At 37.9% G+C, this 24602-nt stretch overlaps 1 protein-coding gene across 8 annotated transcripts in view; it reads right to left on the minus strand.

Moving 5' to 3' along the window:
- The window catches only part of LOC106873032 (protein crumbs), a 207477-nt gene that overhangs the window by 70356 nt on the left and 112519 nt on the right, over nucleotides 1-24602 (minus strand). For all 8 annotated transcript variants that reach the window (XM_089363381.1, XM_052972968.2, XM_089363392.1 and 5 more), the window contains 8 exons: nucleotides 23626-23821; nucleotides 21118-21232; nucleotides 19773-19986; nucleotides 17149-18132; nucleotides 15553-16219; nucleotides 13029-13141; nucleotides 11602-12325; nucleotides 3400-3529 (listed from right to left, as the gene is read on the minus strand). In XM_089363381.1, coding sequence (XP_089219507.1) covers nucleotides 3400-3529; nucleotides 11602-12325; nucleotides 13029-13141; nucleotides 15553-16219; nucleotides 17149-18132; nucleotides 19773-19986; nucleotides 21118-21232; nucleotides 23626-23821 — 3143 coding nt within the window. The remainder of the gene's footprint in view (nucleotides 1-3399; nucleotides 3530-11601; nucleotides 12326-13028; nucleotides 13142-15552; nucleotides 16220-17148; nucleotides 18133-19772; nucleotides 19987-21117; nucleotides 21233-23625; nucleotides 23822-24602) is intronic.

Below are 24602 nucleotides of genomic sequence, written 5' to 3' on the forward strand. Positions count from 1 at the left end.
GGATGTGCAAGAGTAACAGCCGGAACCTTTTTGTGAATTAACTAACATATTATTTGTTTTTTTGTTTTTAACGTATAGTTACTGTAGGAAAGGCAGCTTCCATGACACTTTTCAGGTCCTTTGTGAATGGTGGGAGTGGAAGAGACAGAAAGGAAACTACCCTAAGAGCAGAGAACTGGCCCAAATGCTTGCAACAGGCTGGGCTGTAGATCAGCAAATAGCAAGGCAATGTTGTTAAATTCGATGGTAGATTAAATTTATTAACCAAAACAGGAATGGATCTTTCAACAGGCTCCTGCACAGTTTCCATCTACCAAGTTTCATTCACACAGCCTTGATTGATCCAAAGTTATGGTAGAAGACACTTAACCCAAGGTACTGCACTGTGAGAGTCAAACTTAGAACCGTGTAGCTGTGAAGTGAACTTTTTAAGCACACTGCTGCATCTGTATCCAGTTATGTCACAGACATAATAGCTACAGAAAATCATGATTAGACCCTTCTATTTGACAACTTTATTTTTCCTTCACAATGCAGTCAGATTTCATGTGATTCAGAAAATGTTTTGGAATAGCTCGTCATCAAATTAGGCACAAGCGTGGATGCATATACATCTTTTATCTTGTCTTTTACCCATTTCAGTCATTAGGGTACAGCCATACTGAAGCCCCACCTTGAAAACATTTTCGTCAAATACTTTTCCTTTTAACCTGCTACTTATTCTATCTGTCTCTTTTGAGAGACAAACAGACACAAACACACATGTATATATATATATATATATATATTTGGCAGGAATGGCAACAAAAGAAAGAAAGAGACCTCGATATTATGCAAATAGAGGAATGTATCCGTACGAAGGTTTTTTCCATAAGGGCTACTACGGCTTATTTTTGGAAGATCACCAGTAACCGGTTGAGGACTCTGCCCCACAGAAGAATTGAAGAGGCTCCCATAACGGTTGTTTTTCAAATAGAACCTCCGGTGGCTGGATAACTGAAGAGATGGTCGGAGCGGAACACCGCCCAGGCATCGGAAACTCAGAGTTTTATCATGGCTACTGAATAAGTGTCACATATTTTTACAGATATATATATATATGTATATATATATATATATATATATGACAAGCTTCTTTCAATTTCCATTTACCAAATCCACTCACAAGGCTTTGGTCGACATGAAGCCATAACAAAAGAGGTGCCATGTAGTGGGACTGAACCTGGAACCGGGTGGTTGGGAAGCAAGCTTCTTACCAGAAAGCCACAGAGTGTTAATGTGCATGAGTGTGCGCGTGTCTTTGTTTGTCCCCGTCTACTGCTTGACAACGGATGTTGGTTTGTTTACACCCTCATAACTCAGTGGAACAACAGCAAAAGAGACAAACAGAATTAAGTACCAGATTTAAAAATAGATACTTCGGTTGATTTCTTCACCTAAACCCTCTCAAAGCAGTGCACCAGCATAGCTGCAGTTCAACGATTGAGACAAATAAAATACACACACACACACACACACACACACACATACACATGCATGCATACACACAAACTGTGTGTGACAGCGAAAGAGGTAGACCTCAATACTGTTGGAAATGGAGGACCATAATTGTTGAATGATACAGTTATGAAGATTCACATACAGAACTTCATGTTTCTATGTCAATGATATGATGATCACACTTCTTCAGATGTTGTAAACCTGGTGCCCTTAGCACCATCAAAGTAACTGATGGTTCTATAGGCACTAGAGCTGTGACAGCTGAGGAAGAACAGAAACTTGAAGTCCTGTATGTGAGTCTCCGTAACTATATCATACACACAAACACACACACACACACACATATATACACACATATACACTACTGAACAGAAAAGAAAACTTTCAAAACTGGGAACTATGACCGAGTTTGAGACTATATTTAAATACCTTGTGCTAGTAAAGATCCCCTGATCATTCACCTGTGGTTACTTTAACCAAAGTGGAGAAGCTAGCTTTCAATATACAAACAATAAACTTATAACAAACCAGTAGAGCAATAGACCATTATAACCCTATCTGTGAAATTTAAATTAATTTTAAAGAATAGTTGTGCTATATGCTTAAAGACCTAAACCCTCAAACATAAGTTTAATCCCACTGCAGATACTGATATTTAATGTAAAGGTTAGCCTGGCTATGCAAACCATGTTCAAAGGCTTTCCAGCCATGACTGTCCCATCTTTACTACGAGTATATTCTATTATTCTAGTAATGGCCGCAGCTACAGGCTGTGGTCATGCTGAAGTAGCTTGATTGCAAAATTTAGTACAACCCCACAGTTGTAGGCCCTGGGAAAGATTGAACCTTGTTTCAGGAGGTTCCATGCTGCTGTCTACACAAGTTTTCTCACCCACAAAACTACCAAGGCAACAACAATAATGTACTCAGAAACAATCCATACAATCTCTCCCTCCTTTCTGTAAGACTATGTATGATTAGAAGTAGATTTATTTGGTCTCTCTAGCAGATCAAGTAACTGCATAAAGACTTACTCACTGGCATCACCCATAGTCTAAAATTTTATTTGAACACAACTTATTTACACAACTTAGTTCATTGTCTGTCAGGTAGCTAAAACTATGTATTACATTAAATTCATAACTGAAATATCACAAGGGTATTTTAGTTGTATTTTTACAAACACACCCATAAACATAGGCATATGTCATTTGGTTACAAAAATCCCTAAGTCACCAGAGTCTTTAAAACAAACAAAACAAGTATATGTAATCTGGTACATCTACTAATTCTAAAAGAAAAAAGGAAGTAAAAATAAAACGTCAAATTACTTATTTGTACTTCGACAAATATTAACATGTTCACATTGTAATGGGAGTAAAATATGTCAGCATGAAAACATGTTTTGAACAATAAAAAAATTGTCTAAACAAAAGAACTTTACATGGATGTAGGGAAGAAAAAAAATGTTTGATATGCATTGAATGAAACACATGTAGCCAATGGAGCTAACTTTTCTTTCCAGTGTCAAACTTTTATAAGGGGGTGTGTGTGTGTGTGTGTGTATGTCAGTGTATATATGCATGCATGTGTGTCAGGCACAGGAGTGGTTGTGTGGCAAGTAGCTTGCGTTCAGTCCCACTGTGTGGCACCTTGGACAAGCTGGTGCTCCAGCATGACTGCAGTCAAATGACTGAAACAAGTAAAAGAATATATATATAGAGAGAGAGAGATAGAGAAAGAGAGAGAGAGAGAGAGAGAGAGAAATAGAGAGATACACACACACGCACAAAAACTGAACATTTTTCACTCTAGAAAAGTGAGAAAAAAGAAAGATAAAAATTTATAAAAAGAAAAAAAAATAGGCTAGATATTAATTAACTTTTTTTAAATACCTACCTTAAATTCACAGTGGTCTCCAGTGTATTCGTTAGTACAGGTACAGTTGTAGCCGGCTACAAGATCATTGCAGGTACCATTGTTTATGCAGACTGTATTGTTAGCACAGTCATCAGTATTGTTCTCACATCTGTAGACAGGGACGAAAGCCATTAATATTAGAATAATCATGAAAATACTTTTTCTACAGAAAATTGTGTAGGGATATCTATCCGTAAATGATAGATCAACCCTAGCCATTTCTTTAAACAATACTCCAAGTTAAAGTAGATACCGAGGTGGCCGTCAGTAGTTGGCATGACTATAGCATGTTTCCTGGAGACTATACATATTTCTAGATCATCATCACAGGTAGAGGGAACGAAGTTTTGGTTTTAGCTTCCTGTTTTTGCTTGTTTTTGTTTTACCAAATTCTTCCGACAAACTTTACAAAACCATCAGATTGCTTAGCTACAAGTACTATGCTTACAAACAGTGTGGGTTTCCTACACCTTAATAGGATGAAGTAAATCTGTCAGGTGGTCACAGGTAAATTTACCAGCCACCCAACCAGCCAGCTAACCAGCTAACTAGTCAGTCAGGCAGGCAGACAGGCAGGCAGAAACAGCAGCAGCAGTCACACAAGGCCGAAACTTCAAAAATAGCAAGGATTGTGAAGTCTAAGGAGGCAAGTGATATCTTTTAAAGCCTGTAGCAGCAAGCAGCACCTGTTATGGCATAAGTCAGGTTTATGAAAGATGTCATGTACAATAAGGCATAACAGTCCATTGTTCTGAGACAGTTGTCAAGAGAGAAGAGAAAACCAGCTTCTAAATTACTCACAGATGAAAATTAAAACACTGAAAGACACAGAGATATAATTCTTGGACAGAAAAAACTTTTTATGACAAAATATAAGCTAAAGGAAGTTATTATGAAAGTGTTACAGGCCTCTTACTACAGGTAAAAATAACATACAATAAGGGTAAATGGAGGGAGGGGGCTATTAAGCTAATACTGACATACTACAGGTGGAACAGCTAGAGTAGGCTTGTCTCAGTCAGTGACCTATTTGTGAATGTGTTCATTCACTTTAAGACCTCACATACACCTACACCTCTACTTTTTATCCTGCCTGTTAACCTTGCAACTCTGTGGCAATCAATACAATGAGAGAGAGAGAGAGAGAGAGAGAGAGAGAGAGAGAAAAAGAGAGAGAGAGAGAGAGAGAGAGAGAGAGAGAGAGAGAGAAAAAGAGAGAGAGAGAGAGAAAGAACTAGCCACAATGAAGATATGTGACTGATCTACAAGTAGATAGAAGTTTGAGGAATAGTTGAGGCTGAAAAAGAATTTTTAAATATTAAGAATAAGAATAAGAATAAAACAAAACAGTAAATTATTTTCTTTTCTTAGTGAACAAGAAACGAATGGTGAATTACAATACATAAATTAATTAATGATTAATCTGAAACTGGTCAAAGACATTTGTATATTTTTAGCTAAGTATAGACACAAATAGAAGGTTTATTATACATGTATTCAGTTTGAAAGATACTAATGCCTGAATAATTAACATCATAATCAAAAGCTGACTTTCTTTACATATTTGAAGCTTTAAAGAATCCAACAAGAGTTTCTTAAACCTCTTAACAGTAATTCTTCTAGTAAAAAGCAGGAAGACACTTGTGATGTTCACAGCATAGGAATTATGATAATACTCATTAGAAAGAACACAAGTCTTCAGGTATTTCCTGCAGAGCAAGGATAAGCTCCCAGCAAGAAAATATGCAATGTGGTTTCAATTTTTGGTTGTGCACATTATATTTCATGCACATGCTGGAATGAATAGGAGCAGGTATGGATAGGTGCTGGCATGACTGTGTGGTTAAAATGTTTCCCTCCCAACCGCATGGTTCTGAGTTCAGTCTCACTGTGTGGCACCTTGGGCAAGTGTTATTTTACTACAGCTCTGGACCAACCAAAGCCTTGTGAATGGATTTGCTAGATGGAAAGTGAAAGAAGCCCTTTGTATCATCATCATCATTTAACATCCACTTCACCATGCTTGCAGACGGAATTTGTTGATCTGGATTCCTTGTTGAAACCCTTCTTGTCACCAAAATTTACCTGTTTCCAAGGAAAGTTATATTTTCCCCTGACCAGAAATTTTTCCTTGAAGACTGGAAATGAACAACCTCGCTCATATGATGTTGATGATGTTTATTTACAACCAACGTCGAAACAAGGGTGTACATACATACACAAACACAGACCACACACACACATAGACCACACACGCACATACATATATATACACACATATAAATACATACGTATGATGGGCTTCTTTCAGTTTCCAACAACCAAATTCACTCATAAGGTTTTGGTCAACCCAAGGCTATAGAAGACACTTGTCCAAGGACTAAACTCAAGACCACATGGTTGGGAAACAAGCTTTTCAATCACATAGCCATGGCTACACCTATAAATGTCTTCCCTTTTTCAAGGACCTTTTGTTAATCCCTACTCTTTGTTCATATGTATATGACAACACTCCATCTCCTCTTTTAACCTTTTAGTTACCATATTTCTGTTGAAATCACTGCCTTTGTTTTAATTAATTTCAAAAGTAATGAAGAATTTAGTAAAATAACACAAGCTGATGTTTGGAACAAAGATAAATGTGAAATTTTGGTGAAAGGCATATCATGATAGCACCCACAAGACTCCTTCAAAGAGTTGAGGACCCAAGGAAAAGCAACACATACAACACATTCTCTGTTTAACATCACTGCATGGTCCTTGTGGGGTGTATGCTGTTGGCAGAATTCATTGAATCTGTTACAAGCATTTGGACCATGTTTCCAGTTTGAAGATACATTCTCCCTTCTTACCAACCAATCTAAAAGACCCTTTAATTAGTTGTGAGCTCTGCCCTTCCTTTCTCACAAAGTGATAAGATAAGAACAAAAAATAAACCAACTTCCCAACAAGTTGAACTATATCTGTCAGACATTGACATACTATCCTGGGTCTTAAACCACCATAAAAGCAGTAAAACAGGCCAGTGTTAGTTATGGATTAAGATTAAACTGATATCTGCTCATTCATATCAAGGCTACAGACAGTTTGTCTCATCTTGACACAAGGTCAACTTTTAAACTGGCCTTGCTAAAGGAGTCTGCATGCAGTCCAGTCCAGAAAAACAGGAACTTATAATAAACTGTGAGGAATTTAGTCCACAACCTCATCATTTTACCATTTCTAATAATTGAATATCTTTTTTTTGTTTTATCTAGGTGTGGTGGGGATGGCAAGTGAACATATAGACATGTATATGAGTGCATAAGTATACATACATGCACAGACAGATAGAAGTGCATGTGAATATACTTTCATTTATGTGTACTCATGTAAATGTACATGTGTGTATATATGTGCATATGTGTGAATAATGTGCATGTATATGTATATGAATATATATACATATACACTCACATTCAAGTGTGTGTGTGTGTATTGACAAACACAGAAACTTATGTATATGTCTGCTTTAATCTATATTCAAAGCTAAGGAAATTAAATTGCTAATCTGCTTGATGCCTAATAAGCCACAACAGCAGTTAGATGAAGAAGCATCAGCAATAAACTTTAATCCTTCAATCAGTGGACAGGATCAACTAGAAATGAGATAATCCCTAACATTGAAACCGATCTACATTTTAAATAGGAGAAGCAGTGTTAGTAGTGGGGGGAGGGGTAATACAGGGAAAAGACTGGGGTAGTGGAGGGTTTGGAGAGAGAGTAATGGAGAGAGGGTGGAGAATAGGGGACAGTAAACGGAAGGATTGAGAGTTAAAGGGAGATGAAAATTAGGGAGTAGAACACTGTTGAGGATGAGGTGTCTGAGAGATAAGGGTAAGGAAAAGGAGTGAGAGAGAGAGAGAGATTGTATGTGTGTGTATGTATCTGCATGCATGCACGTGTGTGTCAGTGTGTGTTACTGACCCCTTGACAGTGTATGATAGTTGTAAACAAGTGTCACCATCACACAAGCAGTCTCCTTCATTTTCAATCTTTTGTAAAATCATGTCTGGCCATTGAGAAGTATTACTAGGCAGTAGGTGAGTGTTGATGACAGGAAGGGCATCCAGCTACAAAAAAATCCATCTTAAACTCAAGCTCAGCCATGCATGCATGAAGAAATGGACATTAAATTGATGATGATGATGATGACAATAAGCTTCAACAGATTGGGGGGGGGCTCCAAAAGGGGTCTCAGGGAGTGGCATCCCAGCCTTCCTGAGCTAGTTTTCCACCACATTTCTTAAAAATCGTGGTAGAGGCTTTGGTCTCGGGACCACTCATGTCTAGAAACTGAGGTTAGGGTAAGCAAGGGCATGCTCCCCGTAGAAAATCCAGCTCCAAAAAAGCCTCATGATAACAAGGGAGAATGGGCACCAGCCAGCCCAAAGGTTGAGGTGGGCTGCACCTGCCTGCCTCAGTTGCAATGACATTGAGATAGATCTGGCCACTCCCGTTAACAGGGACAAAACCCAGATTTAAAACACTGGATGATGTTGATGATGAACAATATGCAAGAATGAACTGGATAAATCTGAAGTACTTAACATCCTTTGGTTCAAATATAATATTCCAAATATCATGGAGAATACATTAGCTATTACTGAGAACAATGATGACAACAACAACAACAACAATTTCTTTTACCTGGCACTGGAGCAACAGATAAGTGGGTGGATGGGGGTTTCAATAAACTTTACCGAAAACAGTGAAAGAGGAGACAACACCATTGCAGTAAGACAAATAATGAAGGATATTATTTTATTACTTTTGTATTATAAAAAGATTCCGACCTGGGCCATAGTAACAAAGTCCACCAGCCACACTTCTTGGTCTATCATCACTGCCTCAAGGTCCTGGATACATTCCAGCCAGTGTCTGCAATCAAGTTGCCAACATAAGTGTAACAACATTTTCCTCTTTTTACATCACAATGAAATAGGTTCTTCTGTCATATGTTGCTGCCATTTCACATTTAGGGCCATTTGTAGCATCCTTAATACTTATTGGGGCAAGCGAAAGCGAAATCGGGATGGCACCTGTGCCCAGCGTCGCCTTTCTGGCACTTGTGCCCGTGGCATGTGTAATGGACTTTCAAGCAAGATTGTTGCCAGTGCCCCTGGACTGGCTCTTGTGCGGGTGGCACATAAAATACACCATTTTGAGCGTGGCCATTGCCAGTACCGTGTGACTGGCCTTTGTGTTGGTGGCATGTAAAAGCACCCACTACACTCTCAGAGTGGTTGGCGTTAGGAAGGGCATCCAGCTGTAGAAACTCTGCCAAATCAGATTGGAGCCTGGTGTAGCCATCTGGTTTCACCAGTCCTCAGTCAAATCGTCCAACCCATGCTAGCATGGAAAGCGGACGTTAAACGATGATGATGATGATTATCCCATTTGATAATTTCTTTGTCAGTGTCCCTATAGTTGCACTGATTCAACAGTTGCAATGGACAGCTTGATTCTGATTTACCTGGGCAATTTGGATTTCCAGACCTTCTTTAGTTTATGACAGGCTGTCCATGCTTGTGCCTTCTTGATCTTGATGTCTGCTTCCCAACTACTCACCCAACCATCTAAGTACTTGAAGTCTTCAGCAACATTCAATTTGGAACTACTCAGAGCAAAAAGTTCAGCATCATTTGATTGGTTGAAAGATATGTATTCGGTTTTCTTGATATTTGTATGCAATCCTATTTTAGCAACTGACGTATCTACTCTGCTGAGTAGCTGTTGTATTTGATCTATTTCATTAGATACGAGTGCTCTATCATCTGCAAAGTCCAAGTCTGTGATGGCTATTGCTGGTCCTCTCCACGATCTTTGCCAATCAATGGTAGCCAAGGAGACATGTATATAGTAATATTCAAATGAACTTCCAAAATAGTCAACCAATAGAAAAGACCTATGTTGGATAGCATAAAAGGTGCACTTTTTTTCAAAAAAAGTCTTTAAAAAAATCACCCTGGCTCCTCTCTGCAAAATTGGGCCTCTCATAAGCTTTAAGGTACTAAAAACCATTTTCTTGAATATGTGCTGCTGAAATTGATGATGTAAACATCATTGATAATAAATGTTTCTGTGATTTCTAAATATTTTTGGAGACCCTACTTTTGAGATTACCCTTGTACAATATGGATGATAGACTTCATCCTTCGTTCAGTTTAATACCAAGCTTAGCCTGTGAGTGCCTCTTGCAAAGTCCCCTTTGTTGCAAGTACTGAAGCCAGACTTCCAGTCTGGGAATAAATTCTTCCCTTCATTCCACTAGGAGCAGGTGCTGTGTGGTTAAGAAGTGCTTGCTTTGCAACCAGGTGGTATCAGGTTGAGTCCCACCATGTGGCACCTTGAACAAGTATCTTCTATTATAGCCCTGGGCCAACCAGTGCCTTGTGAGTGAAATTGGTAGACAGAAATTGTGAGGAAGCCCATGTGTGTGTGTGTGTGTATGAATGTGTGAGTCTTTGTGTTTGTGCTGTATTTGTCCCACTGCCATTGCCACCATCACTTGACAACTGGTGTTGGTTTGTTTAGATCCCTTAACAGTTCTGTAAAAGGGGCCAACAGAATAAATACCAGGTTTAAAAATAAGTAGTGGAGTCAGTTTGTCCGAGTAAAATTCTTCAAGGCAGTGCCCCAGCATGGTTGCAGTCCAATGACTGAAACAATGACTTCACTGTACAGCTATACTTGCACCTATAGCTATTTTTGCGTGTGTTTTTAAACCATATGTCCATTCTAGCGTAATCTTTTCTTTTCTGAGTACCAATTAATGTCTTTAATCATCAGTTGTTTCCTGAATCCATTTATAAAAAGTAAAGAGCACCCCACCCCCGCCTCCCAGTCATGAATGACCATGGGATTGCACCAAGAAAGTTCCCCTCTAAGGCACAAGTTTGGGCAAGGTTGTTTATAGAAGACCAGCAGTCGCCCATGCATATCAGCCTTCTCCTCCATGCCACCGATGCTATCCAAGGGAAAGGTAAAAGCCAATACAGCTTGGCACCAGTGATGTCCCAACTCATTTCTGCAGCTGAGCGAACTGGAGGAACGTGAAAAATAAAGTGTCTTGTTCAAGAGCACAACACACAGCCCAAACCGGGAATCGAACTCATTACCTCATGATTGTAAGTTGAACACACTGACCACTGAGCCATAGTCATAAATACTCTATAAAAACATTTGTCTAAGTCAGATGAACTCCAAAATATATGGAGTTCACCAACAAATAACTCTATATATTCGAGCAAGATCGTTGCCAGTGCCAATGGACTGGCTCCTGTGCAGGTGACACGTAATACACCATTTCGAGTGTGGCCTTTGCCAGTAAGACATCTGAGCGAGATCATTGCCAGTGCCCCTGGACTGGCCCTTGTGCAGGTGGCATGTAAAATACACCATTTCGAGCGTGGCCGTTGCCAGTACCCGCCTGACTGGCCCTCGTGCCGGTGGCATTTAAAAGCACCCACTACACTCTCAAAGTGGTTGGCGTTAGGAAGGGCATCCAGCTGTAGAAGCTCTGCCAAATCAGATTGGAGCCTGATGCAGCCATCTGGTTCACCAGTCCTCAGTCAAATCGTCCAACCCATGCTAGCATGGAAAGTGGACATTAAACGACCATGATGATCACCCTACATGTGACTGACCCTGATTCTATTATAAAAATTTCTTGTTTTAAAATGATTTAAAATAAAACCTTCCTTCAAAACTTCATGTTGGTTTATATTCCAAACACTAGCTTAATAATAGCACAGCTCTTTTAGTAAATTATTCATTAATTTCAAAATTAAGTGAAACAATGGCAGTGTATTTCAACAGAAATATAGTAACAAAAGGGTTAAGAAAGTTCTGGTGCCACACAAAAACCACCCAGAACACACTGTAAAATGGTTGGTATTAGGAAGAACATCCAGCCATAGAAACCAAGCCAAGTCAGACTGGAACCTGGTGCAGCTCTCATGCTTTCCAGCTCAAGTCAAACCATTCAACCCACGCCAGCATGGAAAACGGATGTTAGATGATGATGGCGATGATGATGATAACATTTAAGAGAAGCATATGAATATAGACCTTCATTAAAGGAATGAAGAGTAACAAAATTTTAACAAAAAAAGTCCTTTTTTATATAAACAGACTTACCTTAAACCTTCAAATCCATCGACACAGTCACAAGTAAATGAATTAAGAGAATCTTTACATGCGGCACCATTCATACAGGGATTACTTTTACACTCATCGATATCTTGCTGACAGAATTCCCCAGTGTAACCAGCTACACAGTTACATTTATATTTGTTCCAAATGTCCTTGCAAGTGGCTTGATTCTCACACTTATTGGTGAGGCAAACATCTGCACTCAGACATCCCAATTGTATATTTGTTTCCTGCAATAGTCGATACTGCTGTGAACGGCTGCTATTGCTTGTGGCAAGCAACAGTGGAAGATGTTTACCATTGACACTCAGATTTTTCATGCAACCAACAAACATTTCACCAACAGTAAAGTTATTTCTTGTGAACAAAGTTGTATAGTTCATGCTAACATTCGAAATACTGACAACTTTTACTCCATCTATTGTAATCCAGGTGTTATTTTCATTCCATGCAAGCACAAGAAAATGCCAATCACCATCAGTAACATTTTCAGAAGCATCACCACTGATGTTTCCAGCATTTATCTTCAGAATATTATTATGCAAATACACAGAAAAATTTGAATTTGTAGTTGTATCAATTGCAGAAAACAAGTAGCCTTGCTCCTCCCTTGTTCGGAAATGTACACTGAAATTCTGAGGGTCGTTTATATAAGGGGTTGGTTCATAGAGTACACTTGATGTTATGTTGAATGTTGCTGTTACATAACCTAAAATGACAAAAACAAACAAGTAGCATTGAGCAATTGTAAGGATTTATCTAATATTTTATTCATTTAAAACAATCATGGAAATGATAACTGTTCGTCAGTCTATAAAAGTAACTTCTATAATAATAAACTCGAAATTCTGTCTGTCAGAGATCCCTGTATCTCAGTCAGCATTTGCTCTACACAGACATATAATACCTTTTTGGAATCAGGGTGATCCTGGGATTGAAAATTTACCTTTCATTTGGTTCTTGAACATCCACCATTGGGATCCGATTTAAAAGCATTTGGGTTGCTATTTCTAGAAGGTAAAGCTTGGCTGATTCACACCATCTTGGTTGGCGTTTGTCAGATGTCAGAGATCAAGGGTGAGATAAATGACATTTGCTTCACTAATTTTATAATTTTGAAGGAGGGAGTAAGTCGATCACATCAACCCCAGTACTTCACTGGTACTTAATTTATCGACCTCAAAAGGATGAAAGGCAAAGTTGATCTCGGCAGAATTTGAACTCAGAATGTAGCTGCAGATGAAATACCGCTAAGCATTTCAACCAGCGTGCTAACAATTCTGCCAGACAACCGCCTTGATATTATTTTCATTATTATTATCATTATGTAATAATACTGACATAAAACATGTTTTATTGCTGAGAGAGGGGTTACTGTTAAATAAAGGGAAAAAATGTCAGAGTCCACCTACATTCATATCCATCTTCAGTATTTCCACAATGAGTATTATTAGGACAGTTGGCATAGTAACAGAAGTCTATATCTGTGCAGTTCTTACCAGTAAAACCAGCAGTGCAGTTGCAACTACAAAAGAAGAAAAAAATATAGTAAACAGTAAAGTTGTTAGAGAAAATAATTGGTAGAATCATTAGTGCATCAGATAAAATGCCTACAGTATTTAATTATGGCCCTTTACGCTGGTCTGCCTCCAATGATGGAAATTTTCATTCATAGAAATTTATGTTGGTTGGACAACAACAGACTCTCCAGACAACTCCTTTACTTCCCTTACTTGCAACTAAGCAAGGATATAAAGAAACCATGGAAGACCTACACTGAGATTAAAAGATACTGCAAAAAGGAATATGAAGTGGAAAGGAATTGATCATAAATAAGAGGTAAAACTCAAATGAAGAACTGACCAATATGGAGAAAACTTAGCAAATCATGTCAAAGCCGTGAACAGCCATAATCGTGACAACTAACTGCTAATGACAAATGTTTTTGAGTTCAAGTCCTGAAGAGGTCAACTTTACCTTTTATCCTTACCAGGAGGTCATCATTGTCATCGTTTAACGGCCGCTTTCCATGCTGGCATGGGTTGGATGGTTTGACTGAGGACTGGCAAGCTAGGAGGTTGCACCAGGCTCCAATTTGATCTGGCAAAGTTTCTACAGCTGGATGCCCTTCCTAATGCCAACCACTCCGAGAGTGTAGTGGGTGCTTTTTATGTGCCACCGGCATGGGGGCCAGTCAAGCGGCACTGGCATCAACCCAGTTTCATAAAGTATTAAGCAAGTAGTGGAGCCAATTTAACATTCATTTAAAATTCCAATGAAGATATATTGTCTAGTGGTTAAGTTTGTTGAGTTCATCATCTTGAGATCATGATTTCAATTCCCAAACCAAGTAGTGAGTTGTGTTCTTGAGAAGAAAAAACACTTCATTTCATGTTGTTTCAGTTCATTCAGCTCTAAATGAGTTGCAGTAAAAAGCTGGGAACTTAACCCCAAAAACACTGATATTCTGTTCAGAGAGAAGTGCAATGATCTCAGTCACTTGTATATCATAACTGAGTTAAGCTTGAGCCTTATGGATTTGACAGCTCACATCAGACCCTATGCTTGTACAAAGCTTTCTAGATTGTGATTGGGGTTTTAACTGTTTCAAACTTTGGCAAAAGCTAGCGATTTAAGAGAGAGGAATAAGTCAATTCCATTGACTCCATAATCAGCTGGTATTGTTTATCTTTGTATATCAAGAACTACAATGCCAAATATATCCTTCTTCTAAGATGATAGGGTGTAATTTGAAGGAGATTTGGTTGCTAATTTTAGGAAGTCAAGTGGCCACATATAAGCTTCCTTGTTTGTAGTTGTTGAAGGAAATGATGTTGTAATGACTGTAAATAACTAAAACCCAGCTGTGGTGTCTCATATGAAGCTGAATACTGGATCATCAATGTTAGTTTGGTCAAGGGAATATAGCTCTTCTTATCCCTTGACCAACTTGAACATACCAACTGGTGCAATGAAGGATACATATTCACCATGGGATTGCACCTACAAAGTTACGTAATCTTGTAGGCTTGTAAGTGCTGGTGCCATGTATAAGTACCTATGCCAGTGCTGTGAATCTTTAGTATGTTTGACAAAATGCTTTGCAACATTTCTTCCAGCCCTTTGCATTCCGAGTTCAAATTCAGTTGCAGTCAACTTTGTCTTTCATTCTTTCAGTGCTGTGAGATTGATGTAATCAACTTATCCCCTAAAACTGCTGGCTTTGTGCCAAAATTTAAAATCATTGAAGGCAGCAATATAGCAGAATTGTTAACATGTTGAACAAAATGCTTAGAGCTTTTTCTTCTGACTCTAAGCTCTAAGTTCAAATTCTGACACAGTCGACTTTTTCTTTCATCCTTTTAGGGTAAACAAAATAAGCACCAGCTGAGCAGTAGGGGTCAATAAAATTGGTTAGCCTCCACCCCAACCCACCAAAATTTCATAGGGGCACACAAATATATAAATGGTGGGTTTCTTTACAGTTTTGGTCTCCCAACTCCATTTACAGGGCATCCAGCTATAAAAGCTATACCAAAGGCAACCTCACCAGTACTGGTGAAATGTAAAAAGCACAATTCTAAGCTGTAAAGTGGTTGACATTAGGAAGAGCATCCAGCTATTAAAAAACTATGCCAAAACAGACAATGAAGCTAAGTGCAGTCCTCTGGCTTACCAACTCCTATCAAACTGTCTGATCCATGCCAGCATGGAAGACAGATGTTAGATGATGATGATGACATTTGCTCAAGTTGCTACGAAGTAGGACTGAACCCAAAACCACATGGCTGTGAAGTGAACTTCTTAACCACACAACTTTCTTCCGGTTTCTATTTACCAAACCCATTCACAAGGTTTTGGTCAGTGTGGAGGCTACAGCAATGGACTGAACCTAAAACCAATGAATCAAATTCTGAATACGGAATTTATACTTACATATAATCTTCAAATTCAAAATACTGGCATGGAGAATTGTTGCCACATGGTTTAACTAGCTGACAAGGATCATTTTTAACAGCCCCTGACTGAACGTTTTTAGTGGCAGTTGGTAGTAAAGTGTTTGACAACCTCACAATATTGCTGGAGTTATCATTAAAGATAACTGACATGTTATTTAATGCCATATCTTGTAGAATTCCTCGGAAATTTTCAACAGGTTGTATACTTCTGCGCTTTCGAGTACTTGGACTGTCAGGTTTCTTACCTACAGTCAATATACTCGTGTTCAACACACATCGATCATCTAAATTCTTTGTTATATTGAAAGAGTCAACAACCAAGGTGATGTTTTCAAGAAACACCTTTACTTCCAAAAAGTGCTTTCGGCCATCATCATATTTGGTTGGGGTTTTATAAATGAAATCCTTACAACGTTTCAATTCTGTGACAATATTGCCATCCTGTAGTCTCAGACTGAAGAATGATCCAGAAGTGCTTCCTGTTTGGTCAGAATCACTAAAATATGCCACCTGACCATCACTATAGCGAGTGATGAAGTAAAAGGACAACTCAAGGTTTGATTGTAACTGGTCTTGGATTGTTGTTAAGTTGTATTCAGAAAAACTCAATGTCATATTGAATGCAAAGGTTCCTGCCGTAACTTCTGCAAAAATAAGATTGATAATGTACATATTAAAACTGTATAGTCATACCTAGATAGGTAGGTAGATAGATAGATAGATAGAGAGAGAGAGAGAGAGAGAAAGAGAGAGACAGTGAGTGAGTGTGTGTGTCTGTGTGTGTGTGTGCAGTTGCCCAATAAATTTTCATGGGTCAGAAAAAAAACTCGGGCACTCATATATGATGCAATATTGGTTTCAAAATTTGATACAAGGCCAGCAATTTTGGGGGAGGCATTAAATCAATTACATCAACCCCAGTGCTGAAAGGATGAAAAACAAAGTCTACCTCGGCAGAATATGAACTAAGAACAATGAACACTGACAAAATGCCATTAAGCATTTTTCCCCAACATGCTAATGATTCTACCAGCTCACCAATTTATATATGAGGTACTATTAGTCTCATAACAGCAGGTTACTGAATGGTTTCATACTGATAACTTGGCAGAATTGGAGGTATAAATTTGCAATCATCAGATATGACTGACTGGGAAAAGCAAGAGCTATGTTCTCTTTGCTACTGGAGGCAATGGGATGATTGTTAATTTACTTTTTCATATCTGTAAGGTTACTTACTGGCAAGGAGGACGGAGGGAGGGAGAGAGGAAGGAAGGAAAGAAGGAAGAAAAAAGGAAGGAAAGACAGACAATCAGACATACAGACATGAATGTATGTGTGTCTGTGTTCATCCCTTGCCACTGCTTGACAACCAGTGTTGGTGTGTTTACATCCCTATAACTTACCAGTTCAGCAAAAGAGACCTATAGAATAAGTACCAGTCTTAAAAAAAGATAAGTAATGGGATCAATTCATTTGACTAAAAATTCTTCATAGTGGTGCTCCAGCATGGCCAAAGTCCAATGACTGAAACAAGAAAAAGAATATGGAAACATCTCTCATCATAACTTACCGCCTTGACAAGTATCTCCAATATATGGTCGGTCACATATGCATTGTCTTTGAAACCAAAGATCAATGCAGCCGCCTCTTTTATTACAGGAATCACTTAAGCACTGGTCACGGCGTGGACAACTCATGGTGACATGTTCAACTTTTGAAGCATTGGTAGCCAAGAGGATATTCCCATTAACAGAAACATCTTGTAGACAACCAATAAACGGTGCACTTGAATGTTTAAAATTTGGTGATAAGTTACTGTGCAGTTTTCCAAATGAAACTTCTCCAGTTGTTTCTTCTGTCAATTCAAACTTCTTCAAGGAGCCACCAATCTGTACAAGGAGCTCTTTTGAATTAAACTCAAACTTAATAAATTGCCAAGCAGAATTATTGACCGTATCAAAGTTTAAATTGGTAATGTTATCATTCACAAGAGCAGGCTGACCTTGTCTCAGCTGAAAGGTGAGGTATTTGTTATTTTGTAATACAAACGTGGAAACAAGAATATTTCCCAATGTTGTTTGATATTGAAATTCTATTATCAGTTTATTGGTGGCAAGAGCTTTTGTTTCTAAGAAAGAAGAACCATTGAAAGACATGGTGGTAAGGACTTGACAGTCTTTTCCCTTAAAACCAGGCAAACAGCTGCATGTGTAATAATGTTGTGAGTTATTTTCATCAAAGAATGGATTGCAGGTGCCATTATTGAAGCAAGAGTTATGATTGCATGCAGTCAACTCAATGGAACAATTCTTTCCACCATACCAAGGTTTTGAGGGACCTTTTAAACAGGTACAATTATAGACTCCTTCGCCATTGTAACACTTTGATCCATGCTGGCAATAACTTCTGGAACATTCATCAATATCTGTATTGCAAAGTTTACCTTCATATCCTTCATCACAATCACATTTTGCAAAGCCTATGTAATCACTACAGTTACCATGGACACAGTTTAAACTCAAGCATTCGTTGATGTCTTGGGAACAGTTATGACCTTGAAAGAGAAATAAAGAAAAGATGTCATTAATTATTTTCATGACTGGCCACAATCTCTTTTAACTCCCAAAATACATCAACTGATAGAAACAGTTTACTAAATGGTAAAAAAAAAAAAATACTCATAACAGAGTAAAGGTGAATTAAGCAATAATATGTGCATGTTGCATTACTTTCTGAGTTCAGTTCATGTTTCTAATATTGTGCTAGCCAGCTTATCTGAAGGATTCCTTCAGTGCAATCAAGGAATAGTAGCAGATAGTATATATATATCCTTTTTTACTCTAGGCACAAAACCTGAAATTTTGGGGGAGGGGGCAGTCAATTAGATTGATCTCAGTATGCAACTGGTACCTAATTTATCAATCCCGGAAGGATGAAAGGCAAAGTCGACCTTGGTGAAATTTGAACTCAGAACGTAAAGACAGATGAAATACTGCTAAGCATTATACCCAGCGTGCTAATGTTTCTGCCAGTTCACCACCTATAGTATATATATATATATATATATATATATATATATATATATATACATATATATATATATATATATATATAGCATAGTATATATATCATAGTCCTAATTGTAAGTCATGGAGGTGCATGGATAACTTGCTTAGTGGTGTTGGACTTATGATTGTCAGATTGTGGTTTCAATTCCTGAACTGAGTGATGCATCGTGTTTTTTAAGCAAAACACTTCATTTCACATTGTTTCAATCCACTCAGCTGGTAAAAATGAGTAATGCTGCAAGAGACCAGTGTCTTGTCCAGAGAGGAATACAGATGCCAGAGAAGCTGGGAAACTGGCCCTACGCACCTTATGGAGTGATGTGGATTGATCATAATCATGCATGCATGTTACTACACAGACATATTTAAACATTTGTTTTTCCATACTTGTATAGGCTGGCTGGATGTTCATACACCATATCACTATAAATATCTGGAGGCCCAGCAAAGAGATCTGGCTTCACAGCTTCTTGCTATTTCTTTAACAGTTTATACACACACACACACACACACACACACACACACACACACACACACACACACACACACACACACACACACACACACACAACCTAGCAGGTAAGTCTCCCTTTAGAAAAAAAAATTCATAAGTTTTTACTTAAACTAATGATAAAATTGTTTCAAATTTTGACACAAAGCCAGTAGTTTTAGGAGAGAGTTAAACAATACTATCCGAACCCCCAGTGCTCTTATATGAACCCCGAAAGGATGAAAGATAAAAACCTCAACAGAATTAATGACAAAATTAACACCATTACTTTACATATCTATTTATATATTCTCTTTCTCTCGTTTATTTTTTCTCTTCTCTTATTCTTTGCCTTCTTATTCAAATACAGTGTTAGGTTCAAAATTCTGATACAACAACCAAGTTCAACACAAGACACCTGAAGATGGGTGGAGCATGCAACAGCTGTAATGTAGTGAAAGCAACAATCAAGATGAGAACACCAGTCTGAGTAATATTAACACACTTTCTATGTTAGTTTTTTTTGACATTACTACTGAGAACTCTCTTCAAAGGAAATACAAATTTAATTGTCTTTATCATTAATGAAATACAGTAGGGCATGGTTCCTTACTGATAAATTAAATATCTTCTCACCTTCATAACCAGTTTCACATAAGCATTTATAGCCAGAGGCATTGGCATAGGAAAACTGAGGAGAGTCAAAATACGGAGGATTCTGACCATATAGCGATTGGTTGGAACGCTGAAGACATGCATAAGAGTGGACGCATGGATTAATTGAACATTCATTGATATCTGTCTCACAATGCTCGCTTTTGTAACCTTTATAACATTTGCAGGTATAGTTCTGAAAAATAATATTAATTGAAATTAATTAAATCACACAAAAGGATCACAAGAATAATAAATACTCTTTACTCTTTTACTTGTTTCAGTCATTTGACTGTGGCCATGCTGGAGCACCACCTTTAGTCGAGCAAATCGACCCAAGGATTTATTCTTTGTAAGCCTAGTACTTATTCTATCGGTCTCTTTTGCCAAACCGCTAAGTTACGGAGACATAAACACACCAGCATCGGTTCTCAAGCAATGCTAGGGGGGACAAACACACACATACATATATACGATGGGCTTCTTTCAGTTTCTGTCTACCAAATCCACTCACAAGGCTTTGGTCGGCCCGAGGCTATAGTAGAAGACACTTGCCCAAGATGCTACGCAGTGGGACTAAATCCGGATCCATGTGGTTGGTAAGCAAGCTACTTACCACACAGCCACTCCTGGTTGTTATTTTTATGTATTTTCCTCTAATGACTTCCCAGCCATTTAGCCTCCCTCACTGCAGCATCACTGTGTGGTTAAGAAGTTCACCTCATGACCACAGGATTTTAGGTTTAACACCTTGTGACTCACACCACTGGAAATACAGTGAAGCTGTGAGAGGCTGTCTGTTGGGAACCTGTTATATATATATATATATATATATATATATATATATATATATATAAAATATATAGTTTTAGGGAAAATAACCAATTTTCAAGAACTCATCGATGAAAATCCACTATCACATATAGAAAAATTAATAAAACTATATATTTTATATATACTTTATCTATAAGGCTCAATTTAATTTTAATTTTTTATAAATTGATTTTAATTGAGTTTTTTACCTGTAATTTTGGATTTTGTCCCGAATATTATTATATATATATATATATATATATATATATATATATATATATATATATATATATATATATATAGTCACCCTAGTGCACAGGATTCTTGTGATCTCATATTTCAATGTTAGTAATTAACATAACAGTATAAGACAACTAAAGAATACCCAGTACTACACACTGCACCTCACAACCACTTTGCCATACAATACACTACACAACAACACACCACACTGGATTACACATCACACAACACAACATCACAGACAAAAGTGAAATTATGAAATATTTAATACCTTCACACCATCAATACAAGATGCATTGTTTTGACATGGATTGCTGAGACAATCATCAATGTTCTTTGAACATGTTGGTCCTGTGAAGCCAGTGTCTGTACAATTACACTGATATCTGAAGTAAAGAAAATGAGATATTATTATCACAAACATCTGATCTGTCGGTGGCATTGGCATCACTCATTTATTGCAATAATAACAAGCTTCGCAAGTCTTTTCATTGTCTACTCACACTCCATTTCACTGCTATCCATTGACTACCAGCCAATGAGATACACTGGTTCAAATGTACAGAAAACTAAGGACAGGTGAGGGAACAACAAGCAGGTGTATTAGTTTGATGCTCAGAAGAACAGAAAAGTCTTTGAAGAAAATAAAATGGAGAGACCATGTATCTCCTTTACAGCAGCACACCTGTTTCTGTCCTCGTTCTTCTCTCTCTCCCTGGCTGGGTAGCCATGTACCTTCTCTACAGCAAGAAACCTGTTTCTATCTCTTTGTCTCACTATAATCTTTCATCACCTCCTCCAATGCCCCCTCCCCTCTCAAAAGATCTTTGTTTTGCAAGTTACTTGGTGACCCTGCCAGTGTTGGTGCCACTTAAAAATCATACAGTCCACATTGTAAAGTGGCTGGCATTTGGAAGGGCATCCAGTTGTAAAAACCATGCCAAAACTGACCGTGCTTGTGCCATGTAAAAAGAACTCAGTCCACTTTATCGAGTCACTGGTGTTAGAAAGGGCATCCAGCCATAAAAACCCTGCTGAAACAGACACAGAAGTCTGGTGCAGGATCCTGCCAGGCCAGCTCCCATGAAACCATCCAATCCATACCAGCATCAAACGCAGATGTTAAACGATGATGATTATGATAGAGAGAGAGAGAAAAAATGTGTCAGGATTAACAGTTTTGAATGATGAAATGACTGTCCCTCACTTGTCTTTGTCTTTTGTTTTCTGTACATTTTAACCCAGTTTGATCCTGCCTGACTCAACTTCCTCCTCTCATAGACCCTTATCTCTCTTACCTTCTTCTCAGACCTTTTCTACCTTTCCTTATCCACTTTACCATCATTCCACTCAGCTTATCATTGGAACTTTACATTTCTTGGACTCTACCATCATGGATCTTATTGCACACTGTTGCTATTGAGATATACTATTCATTTAGATAATACAGTTTTATATTTAAGAGATGAGGAATGATATACATTATTTACATATGATGGATATTTGTCCTCATCTTGTTTGTTGTTAACACAACATTTCGGCTGATATACCCTCCAGCCTTCATCAGGTGTCTTGGGGAAATTTTGAACCTGGGTTCAAATGGCATGCTTTAGAAAACCCATCAAGCCAAGTGATATCATAGTTGTGACAAATATTGGTGTCATGCTAACTGATATCTGTGCCAGTGGCCTGTAAAAGCACTCATTACATTCTCGGAGTGGTTGGTATTAGGAAGGGCATTCAGCTGTGGAAACCATGCCAAATCAGACTAGTGTCTAGTACAGCCCCTCAACTTACCAGCCCTGGTCAAACTGTCTAACCCATGCCAGCATGGACAACAGACATTAAATGATGATGATGATATATGATGGGCTTCTTTCAGTTTCCGTTTACCAAATCCACTCACAAGGCTTTGGTGGGACCAAGGCTATAGTAGAAGATATTTGCCCAAGGTGCTATGCAGCGGGACTGAACTCAAAACCATGTGGTTGGGAAGCAAGCTTCTTACCACACAACCATGCATAATGTATGAGTAGGCATGTGTACTGACTCTAAGTTAATATATGCATTTGTTCCTAGTAGGTATACTAATTCTTTAAATATGTGTCTATGCTCCCAAGAAAATACCAGTCAAGTTCTATGGTCAATGGTATCAACTAACTGCCTCCCATTTAAATTGCTGGCCTTGTGCCTAAATTAGAAATATTAGCTGATAGATTGAGCCCTAATATTGCACTGTTTATTTATAAAAAGGAGAGAGTAAAAACGAGTATAGGACATCTAACCCCCATGGACAATAACCGCCCTTTCCCCCAAGATAATAACTGCCCTTCCCCCAAGGACAATTACTCCTGAGGACAACAGATGATTTAAAACTTCTTAATATATTGGTGGGGGTGTAATTAACCAAGAGAGGTAATTGTCCTAGGGGGAACTGTCCAATGGGGTGGGGGTAATTGTCTTAGAGGGGTATAGTAAAAACACTGTTGAGGGTAAATCCTTGTCCGAAATTCAGAAGAATTTGTATTCTTCATGCTGAGATACTTGATTGTGTTTCTGTGTCACTGACTGAAGGTGTCTTGATGTGTTGGTAAGTATAAGTACTAGTTGTACATCAGAAGACCAGTGGACAGAAGATATTTTACTTAAAAAAAACCAAGGGCTGGTAACAAGACGGACATGGACTACGACCTCAGTAGCTCTCAGTCAAACTATGCTAATATGGAAAAAGTGATCTAAATACTAAAGGGTTAATGAAGATCAAAACTTGTAACCTTACCTATTCAAAAGATCTTTGCATTGACCAAAGTTTTTACAAGGATTGCTTTCACATTCATTGATATCGATCTCACAGTTCTTGCCTTCTGTTCCATTGATGCATGAACAGTTGTATGAATTGATGCCATCTTCACATGTTCCATTGTTCTGACACGGATTGTTGACACAGTCATCGATGTTAATCTCGCAGTTTTTACCTAAGTCAGAGAAGATAAGAAATTTCAGATTCAGTGGAAAAATTTTGCAACTCCTCATTCACATTGGTTACAATATGTCATTTGATGTATAAATTCATCCAAGCAGTTAACTAGACACAGATGCCAGGTTTCCCTCAAATAGCACCCTAGTCTCTTTCAAAAAGCAACAATGCATTCAACAATACAGTCTTAAATATACAAAAAGAAGAAGATAATGACATACGGAATACCATTGATCATAGTCTGCTAGATCAAAGCTGACAGGAGGTTAAACTGATATAAATAGGAACTAAGTACAAATTTCATAGTGTTGCATCAGCTTACAATGTTAGATTTAAATCCGATAATGCTAAAATAGACTAGCAAACTTTATATCTTTTTCAAGTGACTATAACATTGAGAGATGGAGAAAAAAAACTGAAAACAACTTCGACATCTTCCAGTGGTTAGAAGTGATAAACAAATTTATGATGAAAATACAATCAGTTACAATAATTATAATTTCCATGAAGAAATGGCTATTAGATCCTTTGACAAAATTAGTTTTGAGCAGCTGTATGAGTCAATGTTGCCTTTCATTACATTAGAGTCAATAATATAAATATTAGTAATAGAGTATGGTTGGGTCAGTCCATTATATCTATCTTGTGTCCAAAAGTAGAATTTCTTGGTGACTAGGAAAAAAGTTCTTAACGTAGGATGAGAAGAAAATTATATTCCTATAAACTAGCAGTAATATAATCTCTATCTTTAGTTCAAAAAGTTTTATAAATATTAATTT

The sequence above is a fragment of the Octopus bimaculoides genome, chromosome 1, assembly GCF_046866305.1.
Source record: "Octopus bimaculoides isolate indiv1 chromosome 1, ASM4686630v1, whole genome shotgun sequence".
In the NCBI taxonomy this organism is placed as follows: domain Eukaryota; kingdom Metazoa; phylum Mollusca; class Cephalopoda; order Octopoda; family Octopodidae; genus Octopus; species Octopus bimaculoides.